Source organism: Mytilus edulis, chromosome 1, assembly GCF_963676685.1.
Source record: "Mytilus edulis chromosome 1, xbMytEdul2.2, whole genome shotgun sequence".
In the NCBI taxonomy this organism is placed as follows: domain Eukaryota; kingdom Metazoa; phylum Mollusca; class Bivalvia; order Mytilida; family Mytilidae; genus Mytilus; species Mytilus edulis.
The window spans coordinates 78597904-78624871 of NC_092344.1; the positions used below are offsets into that span (position 1 = coordinate 78597904).

Genomic DNA, 26968 nt, shown 5'->3' on the forward strand with positions numbered 1-26968 from the left:
GGTGATTGTTTGTATCAAAATAAATCTATAACTACATTCTTATTCCACAAAAACAAAAGTTTAAGTATTTTAATACTCATTATATCTCAATTCTGATTAGAAGACTTGTCTCAAGATGGTAAAAATAACTGATTTCAAATAAAATAGTATCATATTTGATAAAAAGAAGAATAATTTTGATTATTTTAAACAATGCAAACAAAATTTTAGTATGATTTTTCTGATATAATTTTAAATTTATGAAAAAAAACTATTCTCAACTATAATAAGTACAAAAATCCAATGGCGGTCAATAATTTTCAGTAAAATGAAGAAATATTTGCATTTTAGGCAACGCGTACAAAAATGTTATATCTTTTTCCTAAAAGTAAGCATATTTTATGAAGAACAGCCAATCCTGATGTACAAAAAGTACTGAAATCATATGACGGTTAATAATCTGTATAAAAATAAATCAATAACTACATTTTTATTCCACAAAAATTAAAGTTTAAGTATTTTAATTCTCATTATATCTCGATTTTGATTAGAAGACTTGTCTCAAAATGGTAAAAATAACTGATTTCAAATAAAATAGTATCATTTTTTATAAAAAGAAGAATAATTTTGATTATTTTAATCAATGCGAACAAAATTTTAGTATGATTTTTCTAATATTATTTTAATTTTATGAAAAAAAACTATTCTCAACTATAAAAAGTATAAAAATCCAATGGGGGTCAATAATTTTCAGTAAAATGAAACAATATTTGCATTTTAGGAAACGCGTACAAAAATTTTATATCTTTTTCCTAAAAGTAAGCATATTTTATGAAGAACAGCCAATCCTGATGTACAAAAAGTACTGAAATCATATGACGGTTAATAATTTGTATCAAAATAAATCAATAACTACATTCTTATTCCACAAAAATAAAAGTTTAAGTATTTTAATTCTCATTATATCTCAATTCTGATTAGAAGACTTGTCTCAAGATGGTAAAAATAACTGATTTTAAATAAAATAGTATCATTTTTAATAAAAAGAAGAATAATTTTGATTATTTTAAACAATGCGAACAAAATTTTAGTATGATTTTTCTGATATTCTTTTAATTTATGAAAAAAAACTATTCTTAAACATAAAAAGTACAAAAATCCAATGGCGGTCAATAATTTTCAGTAAAATGAAGAAATATTTGCATTTTAGGCAACGCGTACAAAAATGTTATATCTTTTTCCTAAAAGTAAGCATATTTTATGAAGAACAGCCAATCCTGATGTACAAAAAGTACTGAAATCATATGACGGTTAATAATCTGTATAAAAATAAATCAATAACTACATTTTTATTCCACAAAAATTAAAGTTTAAGTATTTTAATTCTCATTATATCTCGATTTTGATTAGAAGACTTGTCTCAAAATGGTAAAAATAACTGATTTCAAATAAAATAGTATCATTTTTTATAAAAAGAAGAATAATTTTGATTATTTTAATCAATGCGAACAAAATTTTAGTATGATTTTTCTAATATTATTTTAATTTTATGAAAAAAAACTATTCTCAACTATAAAAAGTATAAAAATCCAATGGGGGTCAATAATTTTCAGTAAAATGAAACAATATTTGCATTTTAGGAAACGCGTACAAAAATTTTATATCTTTTTCCTAAAAGTAAGCATATTTTATGAAGAACAGCCAATCCTGATGTACAAAAAGTACTGAAATCATATGACGGTTAATAATTTGTATCAAAATAAATCAATAACTACATTCTTATTCCACAAAAATAAAAGTTTAAGTATTTTAATTCTCATTATATCTCAATTCTGATTAGAAGACTTGTCTCAAGATGGTAAAAATAACTGATTTTAAATAAAATAGTATCATTTTTAATAAAAAGAAGAATAATTTTGATTATTTTAAACAATGCGAACAAAATTTTAGTATGATTTTTCTGATATTCTTTTAATTTATGAAAAAAAACTATTCTTAAACATAAAAAGTACAAAAATCCAATGGCGGTCAATAATTTTCAGTAAAATGAAGAAATATTTGCATTTTAGGCATCGCGTACAAAAATTTTATATCTTTTTCCTGAAAGTTAGATTATTCTATGAAGAACAGCCAATCATGATGTACCAGAAGTACTGAAATCATATGACGGTTAATAATTTGTATCAAAATAAATCAATAACTGCATTCTTATTCCACAAAAATAAAAGTTTAAGTATTTTAATTCTCATTATATGTCAATTCTGATTAAAAGACTTGTCTCTAGATGGTAAAAATAACTGATTTCAAATAAAATAGTATCATTTTTGATAAAAAGAAGAATAATTTTGGTTATTTTTAACAATGCGAATAAAATTTCAATATGATTTCTCTGCCATTCTTATAATTTTATGAAAAAAAAACTATTCTAAATTATAAAAAGTACAAAAATCCAATGGCGGTCAATAATTTCCAGTAAAATGAAGAAATATTTGCATTTTAGGCAACGCGTACAAAAATGTTATATCTTTTTCCTAAAAGTAAGCATATTTTATGAAGAACAGCCAATCCTGATGTACAAAAAGTACTGAAATCATATGACGGTTAATAATTTGTATCAAAATAAATCAATAACTGCATTCGTATTCCACAAAAATAAAAGTTTAAGTATTTTAATTCTCATTATATCTCAATTCTGATTAAAAGACTTGTCTCTAGATGGTAAAAATAACTGATTTCAAATAAAATAGTATCATTTTTAAATAAAAAGAAGAATAATTTTGGTTATTTTTAACAATGCGAATAAAATTTCAATATGATTTCTCTGCCATTCTTATAATTTTATGAAAAAAAACTATTCTAAACTATAAAAAGTACAAAAATCCAATGGCGGTCAATAATTTTCAGTAAAATGAAGAAATATTTGCATTTTAGGCAACGCGTACAAAAATGTTATATCTTTTTTCTGAAAGTTAGATTATTCTATGAAGAACAGCCAATCATGATGTACAAAAAGTACTGAAATCATATGACGGTTAATAATTTGTATCAAAATAAATCAATAACTGCATTCTTATTCCACAAAAATAAAAGTTTAAGTATTTTAATTCTCATTATATCTCAATTCTGATAAGAGGACTTGTCTCTAGATGTTAAAAATAACTGATTTCAAATAAAATAGTATCATTTTTAATAAAAAGAAGAATAATTTTGGTTATTTTTAACAATGCGAATAAAATTTCAATATGATTTCTCTGCCAATCTTATAATTTTATGAAAAAAAACTATTCTAAACTATAAAAAGTACAAAAATCCAATGGCGGTCAATAATTTTCAGTAAAATGAAGAAATATTTGCATTTTAGGCAATGCGTACAAAAATTTAATATCTTTTTCCTTAAAGTAAGATTATGTTATGAAGAACAGCCAATCATTATGTACAAAAAGTACTGAAATCATATGACAGTTAATAATATGCATCAAAATAAATCAATAACTACATTCTTATTCCACAAAAATAAAAGTTTAAGTATTTTAATTCTCATTTGATCTGAATTCTGATTAGAAGACTTGTCTCAAGATGGTAAAAATAATTGATTTCAAATAAAATAGTATCATTTTTGATAAAAAGAAGAATAATTTTGATTATTTTAAACAATGCGAACAAAATTTTAGTATGATTTCTCTGACATTCTTTTAAATTTATGAACAAAAAAACTATTCTAAACTATAAAAAGTACAAAATCCAATGGCGGTCAATAATTTTCAGTATTAAAAATGAAGAAATATTTGCATTTTAGGTAACGCGAACGAAAATTTAATATCTTTTTCCTTAAAGTAGGCATGTTTTATGAGGAACAGCCAATCCTGATGTACAAAAAGTACTTAAATCATAAGATGGTTAATAATTTGCATCAAAATAAATCAATAACTGCATTCTTATTCCACAAAAATAAAAGTTTAAGTATTTTAATTCTCATTATATCTGAATTCTAATTAGAAGACTTGTCTCAAGATGGTAAAAATAACTGATTGCAAATAAAATCGTACAATATTTGATAAAAAGAATATTAATTTTGGTAATTCTAAACAATGGAAACAAACTTTTAATATCATTTCTTTGACATTCTTTTAATTTCATGAAAAAACAACCTATTCGAAACTATTAAAAGTTCAAAAATCCAATGGCGGTCAACAATAACCATTTCGTAGAAATAAGTTCATCTTAACAGAGTATAGAGTTAATATATCTCTATGAAGTTTATAATATTTAATACAAAAATATTAATCAACACAAACAATTTAACGCTCTAAGCATCTTATTCTGTTAAACTATTTTTACTTTTGTATTGCAACTAATTTTATCAAAACTTATAACGTGTAAATTAAGGTGTCTTCGTAGAGGTCCGCGTTCATTGATTGTAAACACTGTGGAGTTCGGTTTACATAAGAATTTTAAATATATACGTATCCGTCCGATCCGTGCATAAATTTGATTTACTGATCGATCGGTGACAGTTGTCAGGGTTACTCTCACATAGGTTATTTGACTTATCTGACGGATCCTATGGGTCACCGATCACCGATCACTCATCGATCAGTCAAACATCCGTCACCGATCATTCACCGATCAGTCAAGTTCACGTCAAACAGTAACGCCTAAGGTTGCAAGTACTGTAATAAATTAACAGTTCTTACAGTTTTTCTTTAAGTATAAATTATAATCAGATATAAACCGTTAATTTTTTGTTCCTTTTATTTTTGTCCCTTTTGTGTTAACATCAACTCAGATCTTATAGTTATGTCCCTTCTAAACAAACCAAGAGCAACCATTAATACATCTATAAGTTCATATGGGACTCTTTATGATGTGTCAGTCAGTCCAGCTAACAAAATAGTATTCTAATAGCAACGGATGTGCGTGTTTGTCCCAGATTTCGTGTTTTTCTCGTTTAGAGCAAACTTCAATTCAACAAATGAAATGTAAAAATAGAAGTGCTGATGGAGTAAGACTTAAACCTCACAGTTTCAAAAATACTCAATATAAAATCATTTTCTCGTCAGAAAAAAAGTTTTAGGAAACTTAGAAACATGTACAAAAACGAGCCTTGTTCGGCATATAGATCCTGTTCCGTACAGATTACAAGTAAATACAAAGAATAAACAAGTCCAAATTGAAAACAACGTTCAAACCTATGATTGCGTCGGATAAAAACCACAATTTGTATACGTGTGCATGTAAAACCAATTTCTTGGTAGGGGTCTAAATACAGCACAAACAACATTTTCCAAAAGACCAAAAAGTGAAAAGATTATTTTAACAAAGAATAAACATACATCCTTTAGAAATGCGCTCTAAAGGTGTTGGCTAGTCGTTCAGTACTCGAAACTTCAAAGTCCGAGAGAAAAATTAATAAAAACAATCACAAAAAAAAAATCACAACGTAAACCATGACCACACATTTCGTGCCAGGGAAGCATTTACCAAACTGAATCCATTGCAGTTTTGCATAGTACATTTCAAATTTAATATTATGTTATTTCAAGTGTAAAATTGATAAACTTGCTTTTGTCTACTGATCTGCAAATTTAGCTTTTATCTATAGCAAACAACTAATACAACATATGAAAGATCATTCGGTATCATTCTAAATAAAATTTTACGTATTACATTTCTAGTTCATATTTATCTTAAGATTAAGATAAATATTGTAGTTTCGAAGTTCGCAGAATGTTATTTCTTTGTTTGTCTACTTGTTATATTTAATTAGTAGAATAACTTACCTTAGAAATGGATCATTGGGATCCCGTAACCCACCTGACATAAAAATGTCCACAAAATCCTACAATGTATAACAATAATCGTCAAACAAAATTATCTAACATTTGTATTGTAGATCTCGTTTGCTGAATCATTTTTGAAACTCGATTTTTTACGTAAAATAAAGTGTCGCAGTTACACATAGTGAAAGTAATGATACAAATATACTTAAACTTTTTTGGCTGGGAAAGTCGATGAAATACCGTATAGCGGGTTATTTTCGCGAGGTGTAAATATTCGCTTAATTTCGCGGATAAAACAAAATCGCTAAAAAACATTCCGCCAATTTAAAAGTGCACATGCAAAAGTATAGATAAAAACATTGAATCCGCCAAAATAACAACCGCCAAAATATTTCGTATACCTTTTTCAATGAAAATCGCGAAAGTTTACAACCGTGAAAATAACCCGCTATACGATATAAAAAAATCTTAATTCTACTCCTATATCAGTAAGTTATATATTGTTTTTTCATGCAATAATACCATTTTCCAGTTATTTTGGAATTTTTAGTTATTTCTAATATCAAACAGTAAAACACGAAAACAATTGAAATTAATGGAAAACAAAAAATAACGGAATTTGGAAAAAAAAAGGAGAGGGCTAAAAAAATGTTTTGTCCCTAAGTACTTATTGATTCAAAAATGCAGTCAGCTGGTTATAAAAGATTTGTATGTGTATCTGACCAGCCACTCGCTGCAAACAGTAACCCTTAATTGAAACGATATGCAATACGCTATCATTCAAAATAAAAGACATAATGAAAGAACTTGTTCAACTTTGGTTCTTAAAATATACTGGTTGAAGAAGAAATATCTTTTTTAAGAAAGAGTCATTTAATATTTTGTAAATCATCTTCTTTCAAAGTTGTTCGAAATGGGAAGTACATCCCTTTTGTATTTGTTACGTTAAATTGATGTATTTTTCAACAGGCGAAATTCAAATGAAAAAAACTGATCTTATTCACGTTGACTTGTTCCTATATTCGTCTGATCAAAACTTGATACGTGTGCATGTGAATGCCAAGAAGAATGCTAAGAAGCTAGCTTTATCGTTATCTATATGTTCTACTATAACCTAATGTTGGTCAGACAGTAGGTAGAAGTAATGAATATATTTAGAAAAAGAAGCCAAACATTGATATATATATATATATGTCAGTTTTAGATTTATCGTGAATATTATTTGCATTTTATTTATTTGTTTTATTGTTGTCCCCTTTCTAGCTTCATTCATCACTTACGGTATCGGAAATTGTCAATAATTCTATTCTATCTCTTGATATAACAGTTGTTTGTCTTAAAGATCTTGTCATGATGGCTTGCTCTCCAAAACTATCTCCTCTACTTAAGTACATTATCGTCTTTCTTACATTAGTCTTTCTATCCATTGCTGAAACAACTCCTGTAAGAAATATATATATATTTATAAGAAGATCTGGTTTGAGTGCCAATGAGACAAGTAATAATTTGTAAAAGTAAACTATTATAGGTAAAAGTACGGTCTTCAAAACGGAGCCTTGGCTCATACCGAACATTAACAGTTAATGAGTTGATACAACTACTGGTTTCAGGGGATATCATCCGTTCATTGGTCAGTGCTTTAGTACTGGCATGATTTATACTATTCCGTTCTTACATTCTCATTTGATCTATTAAAAATTCATAAAGAAACTAAGTTTCAGATCCCGCAAGCAAAGTAGACCTTAGATGGATTTGTCTAATTTGTTTCATATAGGTCAAGTTTTTAAGGTGTTTCGGTACTTATCCTTTCCTGGCTTTCGAGTGTTTTGCTTTGATCATTAATTGATGAAACTTAATCAAGAAAAACTATTTGATGCATACAAATTATATACTTATTTTCATCAAGATCACATACATATTGAAGAAGGTCTTGTAAATTATGCTGATGCTAAATACTATCTATAAAATTTACCTGATCCTGTTAAGAGAAAGTAAAAGCACATGGGCACATGACCTTCTCTTACAATTATTCTTTTTGCGTCATATCTGAAAAGGAGAAAACTATTGTCAACAACGTTTAAAAAATTTCTTCATTCACATAAAAAAAATAAAATCACAAAAACTCCAAAGAAAACTCATAATGGCAAAATCCAAAGCTCAAACACATTAAAAGAATGGATAACTACTGTCATATTCCTGATTTGATACAGGTATTTTTTTAATGTAGAAAACGGTTGTTTGAACTTGGTTTTATCGCTAGCTAAACCTCTCACTTGTATGACATAACATCAACTTCTAATTGTTTTCATCCTCTATTCAGAGCAAAATTTTAGTTTACACTAGTAAATAAATAATTGGAAAATATTGTGCATTACTAAAGTTTAAATAAAAAAGGGTTAATTATTAACTTTAAATACACTTACGATTCATACCAAGCTTTTTCAGCTAGCATTTTCTGCATATGTACTGGGTATTCAACTATTGACTTGTAATTCCGTAGTGCAATTTGTATCTAAAGTAAAAAAAATGATATTGTTAAATAAGATGCAATCACTTTGACGCACTCAAGCATCTTGCGAAAGGTTTGAAAAAAAAGAAAATCGATTTTTTCCTTTCTTATTTTGCTTTTTAAATATTTTATTTATTAAGACTAGAATATCTAAGAAGTTAATAATAATTGTTAAAAAGTTTTCTGACTAAAAAAGAGTAAATGAGCATTCAGTTATTACTTGACTTAATTTAATTTCCAAAAGCTGAAACTATCTTACATAGTAAACCTCATCCTTTGTTCTAGTTCCGGGTTTCTTGTTCAGTATTCGCTTCAATTCGTTTGAAATTTTTGCCTGTTCAATATATATTTAATCTCTTACATGGTATATGCAGTAGATACTATTATGTTATTTTTTTTAATAACATATTTCAATGAATTATTTTAGTCATACATTTCATTTAATCTAAATAATTTTCCCATATTGAAAGATACTCGGAGAAACACATGTTTTGTCTTGTCTGCGATGATTAGTGCAAAGAGAAAACGCATGTATGTTGCTGCATCGGCGGCGTCAACGTTAATTATTCATTTCAGAAGATAAAATAGCTGAATATTTCGTATCTGGCATACATACAAATGACGTTTTCGTATAGCAAAACGTCCCATGTCTTTAATCTCGTGTTAATAGTTCTATAACTACATAAAAAAGCCGTACAAGGTTCTCTTTATTTTGTGATTACCAAGAGTAGTATATGAAGTATATGTATTCCATAGCACCATTGCAAGATAATTCTGTTTGACAAGTCTTAATACTTTTTTGACACAACAAGAAGTATTATAATAAGATGTTTTTTTTTGTTATTACATGTATACACAATATTTTGAGATATAAATACTATAAATAAATTGTACAAAAAAACCCTATAAGCAGAAACATTCAGCTGATGCAGGTGTACTGTTATCAGAAAACAACTACGTTTTGTTGTCTTTGTATATATATATATATGTTGTAATTGCATTAACACCACTAAGAATAGAAAAACATGTTATAACCTCTTTAGCAGCTTTATATTCACTTATATCAAATAGGAGTTCCACCTCTGAATTTGAAGTATTCGTCACTGCATCAATGTTATCAAAAGACAAAAGGATTTCATGTACTCTACAAAAACAAATCAGTTTGAAGTGAAATTTAAGAGCAAGAAAAAAATTAAAGGCAACAAAATTAAAACAATTAATTTATGAGAAGAAAAATCTCCACAGTTTAAAGGATTCATTATTTCGAGTTTTCATTATAAAAGTTAAAGTGTATATACAAAAAAAATAAGTAGCAATTCCCTGGGACAAAGTTTACCATTTATCAATTTGGTTGTTCTGTTGAAGCATCTATTTTGTAGCAATATTTTTGATAATGTAGAAGTGGACATAGTAGCAGTTGCTCTGGTGTAAAGTGCAATATTAAACTGAAATTACTTACGATTGTGCATGTACTCTCCATGAACGAAGTAAAACAACCAAAAATTTGGCAAGACGTTTAAACTTCTGTATCGGACGTGTCTACAACGGAAATATAAATACAGTTTACCTCTTTTAAGCTCAGTAAAAGTTAAAGCTATGAATATTACCACTTTCAATTCAAGACATTGGTACATAAAAATATATGCTACGCAAATGTAGTTGATATGTCTTATAACTTTATTTAGATTGTGTAAAACGAATATCATCATAAATATTAATTCAAATAAGTATAACTGATGTTAGGCATATTATCAATTTGTTATTCTCTTACTGTTTGCAATAGCATAAATTGTTCTTAATAATAAGGATGTTCTTATCACAAGCAGAAAACCCTAGCCGTATTTGGCACAACCTTTTTCAACTTTTGATCCTCAGTGCTGTACAACTTTGTACTTTTTTTACTTTTATATTTGGGCGCGTTTTTGGCGTATTGAATTTTAAACCTGATGCCTTTTGTTATTTATTATTCATGTGTTTCTATGCCTAATACGTTCTCCTATTTATTTGTATTGTAGTCCTGTAATATTATGTTGTCATTTTAATGTTATACTTAACATTGCCATGAGGTTTGGCATGCCACAAAACCAGGTTCAACCCACCATTTTATCCTTTAAAAATGTCCTGTACCAAGTCAGGAAAATGGTCATTGTTATATCATAGTTCGTTTCCGTGTGTGTAACATTTTTACGTTGTGTTTCCGTGTGTCGTTTGTTTTCTCTTATATTTGAGTGTGAATTCACATTACTATAAGACGTGTCACGTATCCCAAATTCATTTATTTGATTTTGATGTTATATTTGTTATTCTCGTCGGATTTTGTCTAATACTTAGTCCGTTTCTGTGTGTGTTACATTTTAATGTTGTGTCGTTGTTCTCCTCTTATATTTAATGCGTTTCCCTCAGTTTTAGTTTGCTACCCCGATTTTTTTTGTCCATAGATTTACGAGTTTTGAGCAGCGGTATACTACTGTTGCCTTTAGTTAGGTTATACTTCTGCTAATTACTTGTTCTACCTAAAATGATTTGTACATTTTATCATTTCATTTCCTTAAGTGATGTAGCTCTACCTTCTGATCTATTGATAATCAGGAAAATCTTTGTTTAATATTTTGTGAAACTTTAGCAAATTTATGTTTATCACGTGGAAACTAAAGATTTTCCCTACCGGTTTTATCTAACAGTAACTACGACCTCGAACTTTATTTTTTTTTAAATAGTCAGGGATACTGTCCGTATGAAATATAGGTATAAAGTTTTATCATTTTGATGTTAGCTTCAGACTTTGTAAAAAGGTAAATGCCGGAAGAACCTTTTCGATGATCTTTCAACATTACTATTTTTGCTTCCGTCTTTGTTTATAATAACCACTTACTGTTTTTGCGAAAAGGTTTTTGTTTGTTGTAAACGAAATCTGTAATAATTGAAACTTTATGATAATTCTAGTGCTTTATAATAGTTGTGGCAGATGTATTTCCCCCTTACTTTTTCACAAGTACGAAAATGTACGTAAATGTACGTAAAATTAGTTTTCGCTTGATTAGTTACAAAAGTAATTCGATATAATACATGAGTAATTTCAAAATAATAATATATGTGTAACAGGATTAACTTATTAACACAGATTAAAATATATTTCCTTTAAAAATAACTATATATGTTACATACGATCAACGATTTAAAATTCGATCAACTACTTATGAGAAAGTACAATATAAATATATATTTATAAGATATTTTTGCAGCTAAACTACTGTGTACATAAGCATGATAAAAATGTAATGATTAATAGAGGGAAATTGATTAGTCAAACTAAATGTTAGTCTATAAAATCATATTTCAAATTTATCAAATATTTCATTATGTAATAAAAAATCAATTTTGAATAGAAATTTATCATATATTGAAATTAATAAAATGCAGTAACATAACACATGAAAGCATTTGTTATATGTTAAGTAATAATGAATTCTCAAGTATATGTGAAAATAAATGAGCGCCCAAGATATATGCAACAAATTAACCACATCTATATGCGGTATTAACGCTGCCTGCATGCTTTAAAACGGGATGTTTAGCACCCGCCACCAAACAAATAACTGTTTACGATCATTTGCTTTGTATGTGTTTGATTCATAATACTACAAGTAAATACAAACAAAGACAATTACCACAATATTGAACGTAAGCCAATGTTTTAGCAGAAGATAATTGACTTTGTGATAAAACAGTAAAAGTTGAGGCAAATTAGTACCCTTTGTTTACTTTCCACATCCTTTGCCTCAATTTTTAATACTTAAAGCCACCGATTCAAATATCGACGTTTACAGGAAAGTGCAGATAATTTAAAATAATAAAAAAAAACAATCAAACAAATAATGGACACAAACTAACTTCTGTTTTAAAAACAAAAGTTCACACAGATAATTAGATTCAAGTCGAGTTTGAAATATATCATACAAATTTGAGGCGAAACCAAGTAAATGAATATCATGTCAGCGGTCTTTTTAACTGATTATGCGGTATAGTACTGGTTTCGCGTAATATGTTAGAGCCTTATGATGCTTTAAGGTTTCTTACATTTACGTCATTGGGTCCCTAGTGGATATCGGTCTTATTGGCAATCGTGCACTATCTTCTTATTTTGTTTTTTCTATTTCCGGCACCCTAAACAATTTTCAGCTGCTATCTCTGTTCACTGTAGTTAAGAGGATATGTTTTCTCCTACACGTATTTCCAAAATGTCTCAGAGCTGAACTGAGTTCCAATAATTGTTTAGATATTCGAAAATTCTTATACCCATAGATTTAATCATGTAATAATAATAGTTTTTCCTCGTTACATATTGATCCTATTTCATAAAAATAATTCAAATTAAATCAATAAATAAATAAATTATATACAAGTTCTTGCAATCACTTACAAAGACCGTTGGGCCTTATTTGGAACAGAAGTTAATTAAAAATGCTCTACCGTTTGAAAAGATAATCTAAAGAAAAGGAATACTGTGATTTCAAATATTTTCGTGGATACCATTGTCCGTGGAGATAGATAATTGTATTTTCGTTGAAATTTTTTTTTTTTTTTTTTTGTTTCGAATATCTGTATATTAATTACTATAAAGGAAATGTTTACTTCGTTTACACTCGAAGTTTCCCGCTACCCACGAAAGAATAATAACGAATCCATAGCCCTTTAATTAGACAGGATCCAAATGACCTCAAGACACTATAGAGAGTATCGGACCTTTATGTTTGAGAGATACGTTGAGTTTGAAATTTATTTACTTACATTTAATTTTATAAGAAAGCATAATCATGTCTTTTACTTTAATAGTCGTAAGTGGTTGATGTGTGTGTGATAAGTTTTTAACGTGATTTAAATTGGTTGTTTGAGACTTGATTAATTGAAGAAAAAAACATCGAATTAACAAAAAGAAAATGATGATCTTTTATTTATAATTTGGACAGATAATGCCAAAAATCTTTCCTGGTTTTGAACTGACAGAATAATGTACCAAAGTTGTTGTCAGCGAAGTAAGTACGAAGTCTGGAGTACATGTGAAAATATAAGGTCGGCCAAGATATAAGTATAAAGTTACTCACAAGAGAATGTAAAGAAAGTACAGACAGAATAGGTTTGAATCACAAGATTAAAGAAAACACTCATTTCAAAACAACGTTTGAAATATATTCCTTGTGATACATTTTAACTGCAAGCAAACCACTTATTGATAATTTTTTTTGTAGGCCTGTTCCTGGTAATAAATTATTTGTTTTCAGACTTTTATTTGACGTGAAGAGCACTTATTGCATTGATGAAGAGATTTTTTGGACACTTATTACCAAAATATCGACAATTTATGAATCATTTGAATTGATTTTCACTTTCACGGACATAATAAATGTTGATCTTATAACGATTTCTATTGTATATCAAGTTCAAGTATGACAATTAATTATAACTTGAAGTATATTTCACGTCACATTTATGTCAAATGCTTTCAGATTTAAGTTTATAAATGTGCACTGAAATAGTAAATTCAAATATGTTAAATGAAACTCGTGCATGCATACTTTAAATGTTTTATGCATGTATTCAGAATAACCGTACAACATAACGATATCAAAGGTATACCTCAATTGTACCAAGGTAGTAAAACTTTTTTTTGTATAAGTAAATTCTATAAGCTGTAATGCTCCAGAATAAAAGACTATTCGAGTTGCTGTATACCTGTCATTAGAGCTACTAGTATGGCGACATCCAAAATAAAGAATCAATGCCGACAAGCTACATAACAGAATTATTTTACAACTTATTAGGGATTCCATGACAAACAAAAAGGTCTTGCAAAATATATCGACCTTAGGTAAGAAAAAAGTATGACAAGATGATTCCTTAATTTCAAATGGATCATTTTCAAATGGATGCTTTTTTTCCGTTTTTGATACATATTCATAAAATAACTCAGTAGTATATAGAATATATATATTAAAAGTACTAAACTTCAAGCTTTACTTAAAAAAAACATCGATCACAATTTACATGCTATAGACCGTTGGTTTTCCTGTTTGAATTAGACCGTTGGTTTTCCCGTTTGAATGGTTTTACACTTGTAATTTTGGAGTCCTTTATAGCTTGTTGTTCGGTGTGAGCCAAGGCTCCGTGTTGAAGGCCGTACATTGACCTATAATGGTTTATTAATTTTTTTAAATTGTTATTTTGATTGAGGGTTGTCTCATTTGCACTCACACCACATCTTCCTATATCTATCTAGTAACTTTTTTATTTGTTTTTAATATGCACCATTGGAACAATGCCAGTCACAGTCCTGGCTTGGTACGGACAATTCCGACTAAAGTGAAAGGTTTAATAACCTGGTTTTGTATTGCAATACACTTATTTTCTAATCTGTGTGACGAATCATTTTGGTTCGTATGAACTATTCATTAACGTGGGTTGTATTAAAAGATCAAATTCTCACATAGTATTTTCTTAAACGACACAAATCAGCGAATGCAAAGGCAAATTGTGTTCCTAACAGACACTTTAAACAATATGTATAGCCCGTGTGTTTAGCCCAAATATGCTTCAATCCGAGCTGTGAACTTAGAGGTTGGCTGGCGACTTTAAGACCTGAACCTCATTTAAAAATGATCTACCTTTCATCTTAAAAGATATTCAAAAGTCAAAACTATTATATCTAAATGTTTTCTTTGATTAAAAGGTGACCCGATGAGCTGAAGCATTTTTGAGTGGAGTGTACTTCTTTTTTTCTGTGTTTGCAATCGGATTGATTTAATTTTGATTTCTAAACAACATAACAATTCATGTTTTAAAACAGAAACATGAAACATACAGTGATCTCTGTGGAGGTCCAACGCACAAATAACTTTACAATTCATGTAACACTTTCAAATTCTTTTTATAATTAATAAAACTTTCTGTTATTATTGACTTTCGTCCTTTATAAATCCTTTGTTGAGGAAAATTTCAATGGATACTGTCAAGTGTTTTAAAAACGGATAACAATCAACCAGTTCCTGATTTGATAGTTAAGAAGTTGGTTATATTTTCTGATTTATGTTTCTATCATATCTCTTAAAATCCTGATATATTTCATGTTTTCTAAGCAGGACATAGTTTTTAATTAGTTTTCGGTCAATCAGTATCAAAACGGCACAGTACATGAATGTTTTCAATAACATTACTGAAAAAGCTAATTGCTAACCAATAAAGCCCATTGGAATTTTTCTGAAAAATATTTTATATGAAAGACAATAAAAATAACACTGTAATTTTGCTCTTCCGATGTTCTCCAGGAACGCTTCAACCAAAACAAATTAAAGTCAGGAATGTATGGATACGCAGACATGTTTGGAGATGCATAACGAAAACTAAATATGCAATGTTAGGGCGATGTGAGAGAAAAAAAACTTTTTTTTTGTATGAAGGTCTGGGGAAGGGCAAGATTTACCAAGCATTTTTAGTTTCGAGCTGAATACAAAAAAAAATATTTTTTTTACATTGACCCAAAATTATTTTTATACTACAGCTTATAATTGTTTCAAATATATTTTTAAAAAGATTTACATACACATTACGTATTTTCTGTTTTACTCACCTTAAATTGTGTTTACAAAACTTTGAATTTTTCGAAAAACTAAGGATTTTCTTATCCCAGGCATAGCTTACCTTAGCCGTATTTGGCACAACTTTTTAGAATTTTGGATCCTCAATGCTAATCAACTTCGTACTTGTTTGGTTTTATAAATATTTTGATATGAGCGTCACTGATGAGTCTTATGTAGACGAAACGCGCGTCTGGCGTACTAAATTATAATCCTGGTACCTTTGATAACTATTGTGAAGAACATTGGTGTGACATGAAATTAACATTGCCATGAAATATCCATTTGTTACTTTATTTGGTAGACAATGAAAATAGAAAGTATTCTAGATGCAATTTAAACAAACACCTACAAAGTAAATACTGCACTAAAATTACCTTCCTTCTTCTGATCCTTTTTCTAAAGGCACCAATACCTTCCATAGCTACAGATGTCCCTGCAATTGAGGCTCTATGTCTTGGTTGGAAATTTGCTCGTGGTACTACTCTCATAGCGTTACTGCTTTGACTCTCATTAGAAGATGGTCGACTTCCCTTTTTCTTCTCATCAGACGAAGAAGCTGTTACCATTTCGCTAACTTCTGTCACCTCTCTGATAATATTATCAAGTGGTTGGAGAGTCTCAGGTTGTCTTCTTTTTTGAACTAGTTTTGTTGCTTCTAACATTCTTGTAGATAAACTATGTCTTTTTCTTAACTGCATGTTTTCCATAATCTCAACTTCATTCATTGTTGGACTTTGAGGGACGTTTTGGGGCCGTTTCTTTGGAAATTTCACTCCCATATTTTGAAGTGTTTGCATCATAGTAATTTTTCTTAATTCCCTATCCGTCAGAACTATATCACCTGATGATACACTTGAAACCGACGATTTTCGTCGTGAACGTGACGTTAGAGCGCCGAAACTACTATAGCGACGTCGCTTCTGTTGGTCACTTGGCCATGACATTCTTGACACCGTTTCATTAAACACCTCAAGATTTAGATTCACCTGATTGTCACGTGAATCAATTCTTTGTATACTTTTTCTGTGTTTTCTGATTGCTGGGTTCGCTTCAATCTCTTGTAAGTCTTTCTTCAATGCTCCGAGCATAATATTACTCCGACTTTGTTTTCTTGAAACCTTACGCACTTTCTTGGTACTTCTTTCGGTTTCAAACGCACAATCTTCATTATCAGAAATAGATTGTAAGTTTTCGTTCAGAGACGACAATCTTGAAATAGATGGTTTCCTATAAGAGGGTTTACGAATCGGATCCTCCATTTTGTACTTAGAACTCACATCATTTGAATAGACACCGAGTAGAATACACTCCTATCTTTGATGTGCTATCTGATTATATCTATCGAGTTCTACAACATCCCGTCCCTCCTAGTATAAAAACCAAACTAAATCATAACGTTTTAAAACAATATGTAAGTTTGTAACGATTAAATATTTGATCTCAAGATAAGCTTGTGATATTTCTATTGTTAGTGACTCGAGGCTTATTTAATCTTAATCCCAATACACAAAACAGTTCTTAATACTTTTGATATAGTGAAAGATATATAACAAATTGTACTAATACGACTGTCATAACAGATAGAAATCAAATAAAATATATCGACAAAATCAAATGAGGTGACGGTCAAGTGTTCACTAAAGTACTAATTCGAATTGATTTCGGAATTTTATATACAATCAATTATAATAAAAGGTGTTTAGACAATAGTGATAAAGTCGTAAGAAACGACGATTGCTTGGCATATGTAACATAGTTAGAAAAAGAAAGAAAATTCTAACGAATTAAAAGTATAAACAAACATTCTGATCTGACATTTACTTAATTCAGAAATTTCTACAAGCTGAAAAAAAATAGAAATTGAGAGAACGCTGTATATTTTTATTCTACAAAACTTAATTCAAACACGAAGTCATAGCCTCATTATATACAAATCAATAACCCATAATATCTTAAAAAGTGTAATCTTAAGCTGTGTATTTTTATACCATCTGAAATTTCTGTATCCTTAAATAGGGAGACATATGACCTATATATAGGCTTTGGCAGTTTTCTATTTTATACTACCTTTATGTAATGGAAGCAAGTGCTGGTTTGTTGTGCAATTTTAATTGTTCAAATTATCTAGACAAATTGTAGACGGGAACATATGCAACTTGTTTCATACGATCGTGATAGTATGTATGTTAAGCTAAACATCTCGTCAGTACATCTTTGTGTTTTTGACTATTGACAGTTTGGTATCATGGTGGACTTTTTCGTCAATTGTCTATAATTGGTGTTAGTATTTGTTAACTATGAGTTATACAGTACCTCTCAAATAACATGCATTGATTGTTCGATTGCTGGATCATTAAAGATCATTCACATTGCTGTTAAATTCATACTGGCATTAAATACCATATTAGTTTGCTAATATACTTACCGTTGCTCCATCCCCCTTGAATTTGAAATACTGAGAAGAAAATTTCATCAACAAATAAAATGTTCATTCCTTTATAATTTGTATTGGCTAATATTTGTACCTAAATGTTTAATTTTATCAAAGTAAACCAAGGATGTTGATGACTTTATTTTAGCTTGGACCTAGGTCACCAAATATGATGTGTGAAGTTAATACAAAGTTGACTTGATTTCTCTAGGATTCTAGTAGCTTAGAACTATGGTATAAACAAGGGTCTACTGTAAGCATAATAAATAGAAGAATTTAAATTGATGAATGGTACAATGTTAATAATTCATATTTATATTACATAATCGCCAAGAAATAAGTTTCAAATGAGCAACAAAAAGACGCCTACAAAGTTCGTGTGAAATTCAAATTCAGTATTCAGATATTTTTACAGAGAGACATTGCGTTCATACCTTTTGAAGCGTCAACTGAAAGGCATAACAAAAATGAAAGGATATTCCTAACATGCTTTTGACTGATATTAATTCATTTGTATTAATAATAAATGAAACAAAACTAATTTCTCACATAGATATTGCTGGTAAATTCTTTTCTCTACTAGGCGTTGCTTAAGATTGAATCATCTTATAAAAATGTTGATTTCAGTTTAAAAAAAGATATTTGAATTCGTGAGGTAATGTAATTATTGTAGATAACTTGTTTGTAGGGTTTACTGTGTGCGGTAGTATCGTGTTGTCTCGTTCCTAATCTTTAAATATATGTAAATGGGTTTACTTAAAGTTTCTACAAAGTTATAAATGTTTGTTGTATATTATCTTTAGTTTAATAATTTAATATCTTGGACTTAATTTGGATTAATATAAATATTTTAAATGGAAAATGTTCAAGTGCTTTGCTTTCTGTTTACTGAAGTAGTTTACTATTTTGTTAAAAGTAGTTATAATTTGTACTTCAAAGAACACATACTTTGAACTGTCAAAACATTGATTTCATTAAACTATGATTGTATACTGATGTCTTTAAACTTTTGAACAGATTTTGTTTAGTACTATTCATCATATGTACCCGATGAATAAGTTTTGAAAACCAAATGAACCCAACAACAGACAAGTTTAAAAAAAAATCCCTATATCTTTCATCTAAGTATCTTTTCATATATATATAATTTGTTCGTTTTGACAACTGATAAACATATTCCTTTATGTGTATTTGAATTGATATTACATATGATTTATCTTACAACATTAATGATAGTGTGTGTCATCAGATGGAACTTTTATTTAAGAGCAGGACAAAAAAAATTAATAAGGTATTATGAGTGGTGGTTTCTGTATGATATGATGGGCGAAAAATAAACTAGTTTTGTAAGCACTTGAACCTCTCCCCTTTTAAAATTTGTCTATATTGTTAACTATTTAGAATTTTGTTTTAAATAGAATAGATGCAACGGTTTCAGATATCGTTTGTTTAAAATATGTTGTTGTTACAAAACTCCAACAAAAGATGTCATTTAGGCCCGTAGCCAGGAATTTCCAAGTGGTACTAACGAATTCGACTTTAACAGTCACAATTAGAACAGAACGTTGACTTTAACGGTGCTAATTTGTTTCCAAAGGGGGGTATGCCATTTCGTAATGTGAATCAATCAACTCTGATATGTTGTTATAATTGATGATGATTATGATGATGATTGGAGCTTTTAATGACCTTGACTGCCGATTGTTGAGCATTGAATGTTTTATGTTGCAGTTGGTAAGGAACAGGTGGAGAGCGCCATTTTAATAGGCAGCCATTTTGGTTTACGTGAGTAGTTTTGATTTGAGTTTTTTTTAGTATTTTTTTTTTTTTTTTTTTTTATATTGACTCTACAACAGCTGATTTCAGTGCCAGTGTAATCAGCTGGGGAGCCTGTCAACCACAACAATGTATTGCTGGTAGTTGAATCATTGGCTCCGTAGAAGATGACTGCAACTGCAAAAAAAAATAGAAATCTGGGCAGCATATGACATTCACCCATCCACAATGGGTTTCAGAGTGACGCTTACGTGGGTTAACTGATCGGGCGCCTGATTAACTAGTTTGTCGTTGAACCATCTGATCAGCGTAACATGTTGTATTTAACATATAATCAGGAGCTGATCCACCACCTCCTTCAGTTGTAAGGACTGTGGTATGATTGGTTGAATCTGATGTATAATTGGTGTATAATCCCTTTTTTTTATTCATACCCAGAAAACAAGCTGCAAAATGCTATTCAATTAACAAACACAAAAAAAAAACTGATGAACTAACCATAAAATGATAATCATTTAATAAATTATCAAATAAGAGCCAAAAACCCGCAGAATGATAATCAAATAAAAACAAAGTTTAAACCATAAAAATAAAAGCCACTACACTAAATAACAAAATGATAGCCAATATATCTGCGACTACTATAACACAGTAGTAGCTGTTTCAAAGTGGTAGGCAATTAACTTAACACAAAATTGTAGTCAATAAACCAGTTGTAAAATAAACAACCAAGGATTTGTATTTATAGTAAGATGTATACAAATCCTTGAATAAACTAGCCATAAAATGATAAGCAATCAACAAACTACAAAATTTAAGCAAATTAACTAGCGGCAAATGATAACCAATAAACACACACAAAGAATAGTATTGAACAAACCACAACAGCATAGCCAATGAATAAAACCACAAAAGGATAACCAATTTATAAATCTAATCACAAAAGCCAATAAACATAGGGATAAACAATAAACAATCCACAAAATGATAGCCGATTACCAATAAACCAACTACAATCAAGATAACCAACTGATAAAGATAGTAAAAGCTAATAAAAAGTCTGAAGTATGTCTTCAGTTAATCGCAAAAGGTCTTCTCACAACGCCAATGAAATAATATTCAGAATATATAAAGAAGAGGTACATCACAATAGTTATCAAAGGTACCAGGACTACAATTTAGTACGCCAGACGCGCGTTTTGTCTTCATAAGACTCATCAGTGACGCTCATATCAAAATATTTATAAAGCCAATTAAGTACAAAATTCCAAAAAGTTGTGCCAAATACGGCTAAGGTAATCTATGCCTGGGATAAGAAAATCCTTAGTTTTTCGAAAAATTCTAAGTTTTGTAACAGTAAATTTATTAAAATGACCACATTATTGATGTTCATGTCAACACCGAAGTGTTGACTACTGGGATGGTGATACCCTCGGGGACGAAACGTCCACCAGCAGTGGCATCGACACAACTATTGCACACAGGGAATGTGCACGTTACTTGTTGTTGCATCAGTAAAATAGTTATCAAAGATAACAGGCTTATAATTTAGTACGCCAGATGCGCGTTTCGTCTTCACACGACTCATCAGTGACGCTCAATTCAAAATAGATATAAAGCCAAACAAGTACAAAGTTGAAGAACATTGAGGATCCAAAATTCCAAAAAGTTGTGCCAAATACGGCTAAGGTAATCTATGCCTGGGATAAGAAAATCCTTAGTTTTTCGAAAAATTCTAAGTTTTGTAACAGGAAATTTATTAAAATGACAACATTATTGATATTCATGTCAACACCGAGGTGTTGACAACTGGGCTGGTGATACCCTCGGGGACGAAACGTCCACCAGCAGTGGCATCGACACAACTATTGCACACAGGGAATGTGCACGTTACTTGTTGTTGCATCAGTAAAATAGTTATCAAAGATACCAGGCTTATAGTTTAGTACGCCAGATGCGCGTTTCGTCTACACACGACTCATCAGTGACGCTCAGATAAAAATTAGTATAAAGCAAAAAAAGTACAAAAAGTACAAAGTTCAAGAACGTTGAGGACCCAAAATTCCCAAAAGTTGTGCCAAATTTGGCTATGGCATCAATCTATGCCTGGGTTAAGAAAACCCTTAGTATTTAAAAAAAAATCATACTTTTGTAGGCAGGAAATTTTATAAAAATGACCATATAATTGATATTCATGCCAACACCAAAGTACTGACTGCTGGGCTGATAAAAGTATGGTTTGATGTACATTTTAAATTTGAATTTTGAATATTGTTGAAGATATAAGTTATAGCACGTTCTCTTAATTTAGAATAATGAGTTCAAAATTACACAATCACAAGAAGTCTCAAGTTGATAAATAGTATCAAACTTCATGAGTCACTTGTGTAATTAAATAAACATTAAGTTTATTCGATTTTAAAAGTTAATAAAATATGCTAGTTTAAATCAATTTATAAACGAAGGGAAATGGATAAACTTATTGTTAGCAATTAATTGAAGTTTTGTGAAAATATTTATACAAATATCTGTTGTGTTTTATAAATAAACTTTAAATCGAGTTAATATATTAATTTCATAAAATCAGTATAGACTTCATAAAAGTTAATTAAAACGGGGTAAGCAGATCCGTCGTGTTGCTTATGTGATAACAAATCCGGTAAATGGTCTAATTCGGTAGGTCACATTCATGAAAGGGAAGAGGATGGTAGTTACGATGTAAGGAACATATCCGATATCATTTGTGAAACGGTTATTTCATAACGGTCAACCAACTCGTGATGGCGTCCGTAAAATTTACGAAGGGATGATTTCAACTTCACCATTTGGAACTCTTGGTTTAATAGCTTCCTTGTGAGCAGCAACCCTCTATCAAGAAAATCATGATAGGAAATGCAAGCACGGGAATATCGTATCAACTGGTAGATATATACCCCGTATGCAGGTGCTGCTGGAATGTTGCTACTTAGAAATGGAAAGTTCACAATAGGAAAGCTGAAATCATCTCTTTTGTCGTAAAGTTTTGTTTTCAACCGACCCTCATTGTCAATTTCTAGATGTAAGTCAAGATATGAGGCCGACTTAACTGTATCTGTAGTATCCTTTATCTCTAGCTCGATTGGATAGATGCGTTCCACATAGTCACCAAATTTTGAATTATTTAGTGAAAGAACATCATCTATATAGCGAAAAGTAGAGTTAAAGGATATTGCTAACTTCTTATCTTTCTTCCTAAGAAGTTCCTGCATGAAGTCAGCCTCATAATAATAAAGAAACAAGTCGGCAAGTAGAGGGGCACAGTTTGTTCCTATTGGAATGCCGACAGTCTGTTAAAAAAAACACGTCCCCCGAACGTTACAAATATGTTGTCAATCAAGAAATCAAGCATCTTGATAATATCAGTTTCAGAGAATTTTTTGTTCGAATCAGAGTGATCCTTTACAAAGTAGAATTTATCCCTGCCCAAGACAAGATACTTGTATCTACGTTGGCCATTCTTTTTTACGAAGCAAAGCAAAGATCTTTGGAATTTTTAAGTATCCACATCTGATTCACGCCCCCTCTAGAATAGGCAGTTTCACAATAACTCTCAAGCCCGTCTTTGATTGCTGATAAAATAGATAATAAATAAATAAATATAATTTTGTATGTACAACTTCGGCTTATTGAACAGAAAACACAATCCTTCCTTAATGAAGTCTTTCAAATTATCTTACCATTTATATAGAAATAAAATTGAGAATGGAAATGGGGAATGTGTCAAAGAGACAACAACCCGACCAAATAAAAAACAACAGCAGAGGGTCACCAACAGGTCTTCAATGTAGCGAGAGATTCCCGCACCCGGAGGCGTCCTTCAGCTGGCCCCTAAACAAATATATACTAGTCCAGTGATAATGAACGCCATACTAATTTCCAAATTGTACACAAGAAACTAAAAATTAAAATAATACAAGACTAACAAAGGCCAGAGGCTCCTGACTTGGGACAGGCGCAAAAATGCGGCGGGGTTAAACATGTTTGTGAGATCTCAACCCTCCCCCTATACCTCTAACCAATGTAGTAAAGTAAACGCATAACAATACGCACATTAAAATTCAGTTCAAGAGAAATCCGAGTCTGATGTCATAAAAACCATATATTTCTTTCTTAAAATCTTCAAATCTCCAATTTAAAACCAAAATATTTTTCTTAAGGCTGACCATTGAACCAAAATCAGGTTAAGGTAAGACAACCCTGCCAGACAAACATGCTCAACATACAATAATTTCATACACCAAATATTATTGAATTAATGCTTATTGTACCTAACAATACACCTTACCATCTTAAAATTGATTAATGAACCATGGAAATAAAGTTTCAGGGTCAGATGAACTCTGCTAGATAGACATGAGTACCTAGCAATCATAACATAATTTTTTTATAGTACGGAATTATAATACATGTTTGTATTAATGTTAGTACTTATATGCTTATAGAATCTGTAAAATGGACCAGATAACGGAAAACCTAACATACACCATTACACCATTGAAATGAGGACAAGGGCAAATGTAAACTGCCATTTAGATATGTACACCTTACAATCATTCTATTCACCAAATATAGTTAACCTACTGCTTGTAGTATCTGAGTAATGGACCACTTAAACTCAACTTTAATAAAAATGCACGAAATGATGTAGAGGTCAGGTGAACCTGTCTGATGGACATAGACCTAACAAGCATCTAATATACCAAATATATTCATCTAATTACTCATGAATATATCATGAAAATGAGCCAAGGACATTTGACATATGACAGAATAAAACTTTGTAACATAACAAATCTGTATACGAGGTATGCAGTGTCTTATTGCACGCAATACAAAAACTTTAGCTTTTTTTTACATCTTTTTGTCTGATGGGTTTGCGATTTTTGTTTTGCTATTTGCTTAGGGACGTTCAGTTTCAAGAATTTTCTCTGAGTTTGGTATCTTTATTATTAAACTTTGCATAAACACTCTTACAGCAAACATTTATAGTAAGTTAAATTAAAATGTTCACGACTTACTATTATTTTTCACTTGAGATTTTTGTGGGGTATCTCATAAAGAGGTCTCTTAACACAATAGCTCCAATAGAACTTTTGTTAGCTGAAGCCATATTAATTATGTGTACAGGGAAACAAATTTAAACAAACTAAGGAAATTGAAGGTTATGTCAAAACAAAAAATTAACAACCTCTTCTTGTGATTCGAAGCTTTGTCAACTTGGGTCCTTCAATGACCTCCTTCAGTTAGGCAAAATAATGAATGAACATTGCCCACTATATAGTGGTAAAAAAAAAATACTATAAATTTAAAAAACTAATGTTTTATTACTCCATGTAGCTACTCTCATACAAACTTATATTTAACAAATCTACATAAAACAAATGACTGAGACCAAACAATTAACAATATCACACAATTTGTTCCTTCATTGCATTATAAATCATTGTAATAATATATGTACAGTAAAAATACTTTTGTGACATTTAATAAACTGTAAATAACTTCTCTCACAACTGAAAATTTCACAAGAAATGTGCCTCACATGAATCGTGTGGGTAAATTAGCCATGTATAGTTTTTCCACTTAGACTATCATCAGAAGTTTTCAAAATGAATGTGAGTAATGATGAGATAAATGAAATGAGGAAAATAAAGAAATAACATTAAGGCAACATAAAACAATCTGAATTAACATAGACTTTTTACTGGACTTTTGATACTCAAATCGATTTTGATATGCAATCTTAAATATTGCATTATTTGTTTCTTTACGAGGCTTGGTTCTGGATTTTGGCAAACAGAAAGATTTTTATTTCATTAATTTTATAAAAATTTCAAATAAAAACTTTGCTCTTAAATGCTGAATACTCCTGTCTGTGATGAGGAATAAAATCAACAACATTTTCTTACAATAATGCAACAAGCTGTTCATTGTTGCTAAAACAACACATTGAATTTTAATACAAAATTATCTGACCTGGCTATTGCATTTATGCCCTGAACTATGTGCAAATATGCAAAATCCTAAGGGCTTAATTTCTCTGAATAAAAATTCATGGATATAAACATAATTATGGAGTAATACAAAGCTGATGCATAAATATAACATGAGTTATTCTTTTGTTTTCATAAATGAAATTAGTAACACTAGTATTTGCTGAAAATGGTGGAATATTTACTACTGTGCATGAAAATTCTCATTGACAAGAGAAAGCATTGCCAATTGTAACCCTGTAATATCATGTAAGCAACAAAAGAAAGCACAATAAATGTGAAATCTAAGCAGACTAGAATTGGTATTTGATTTTTGATTTGATTGTTAAGGTAGAATAGAAGTATTTACAAGAAATAATTGAATTTCAAATTTTCTCTGCTAAAATATAGCTTATTTCATGTCTGTCTGTAATTTTGGCATTTTATAAGAATATACAAAGATTCTGGATAAAAGATTGATACTCACGTCAAAGTGACAAGAAGGAAAACTAAATAAGATATCACTTACTAAAAACTAACAAATATTAAATGCAAAAATTAGGTTTGCTAAACTTGTTCTCAAGACTTTATAAAATTATCTCCCCTTATATATTAAAGTTTTGGATAACCACTATAATTAAATTGATATAACATTTGATAGCATCTCCATATTAAAATTTTCTTATTTTTCTTAGTAAAAATTTACAAAGATCATTAATAGAATACTCTCACGCTACCATAACTATGGATTTAATATTATTTACATTTGATTAAAAATAACAGCTATAACTGAGGGGAGGACAGGGGGATACCCTTCTCCCTTCTCCCACCCATCTTCTCCTTTCTCCTAC

At 29.9% G+C, this 26968-nt stretch overlaps 1 protein-coding gene across 1 annotated transcript in view; it reads right to left on the bottom strand.

The window, feature by feature from the left end:
- LOC139491066 (uncharacterized) overlaps positions 1–17266 on the bottom strand; it is a 36682-nt gene extending 19416 nt beyond the window's left edge. Inside the window, exons 1-8 of the mRNA XM_071278368.1 lie at positions 16274–17266; positions 9728–9807; positions 9304–9412; positions 8528–8602; positions 8183–8271; positions 7732–7805; positions 7040–7200; positions 5760–5818 (exon numbers count right to left, since the gene is read on the bottom strand). Coding sequence (XP_071134469.1) covers positions 5760–5818; positions 7040–7200; positions 7732–7805; positions 8183–8271; positions 8528–8602; positions 9304–9412; positions 9728–9807; positions 16274–17158 — 1532 coding nt within the window. The 5' untranslated portion in view covers positions 17159–17266. The remainder of the gene's footprint in view (positions 1–5759; positions 5819–7039; positions 7201–7731; positions 7806–8182; positions 8272–8527; positions 8603–9303; positions 9413–9727; positions 9808–16273) is intronic.
- Positions 17267–26968: the final 9702 nt, after the last annotated feature.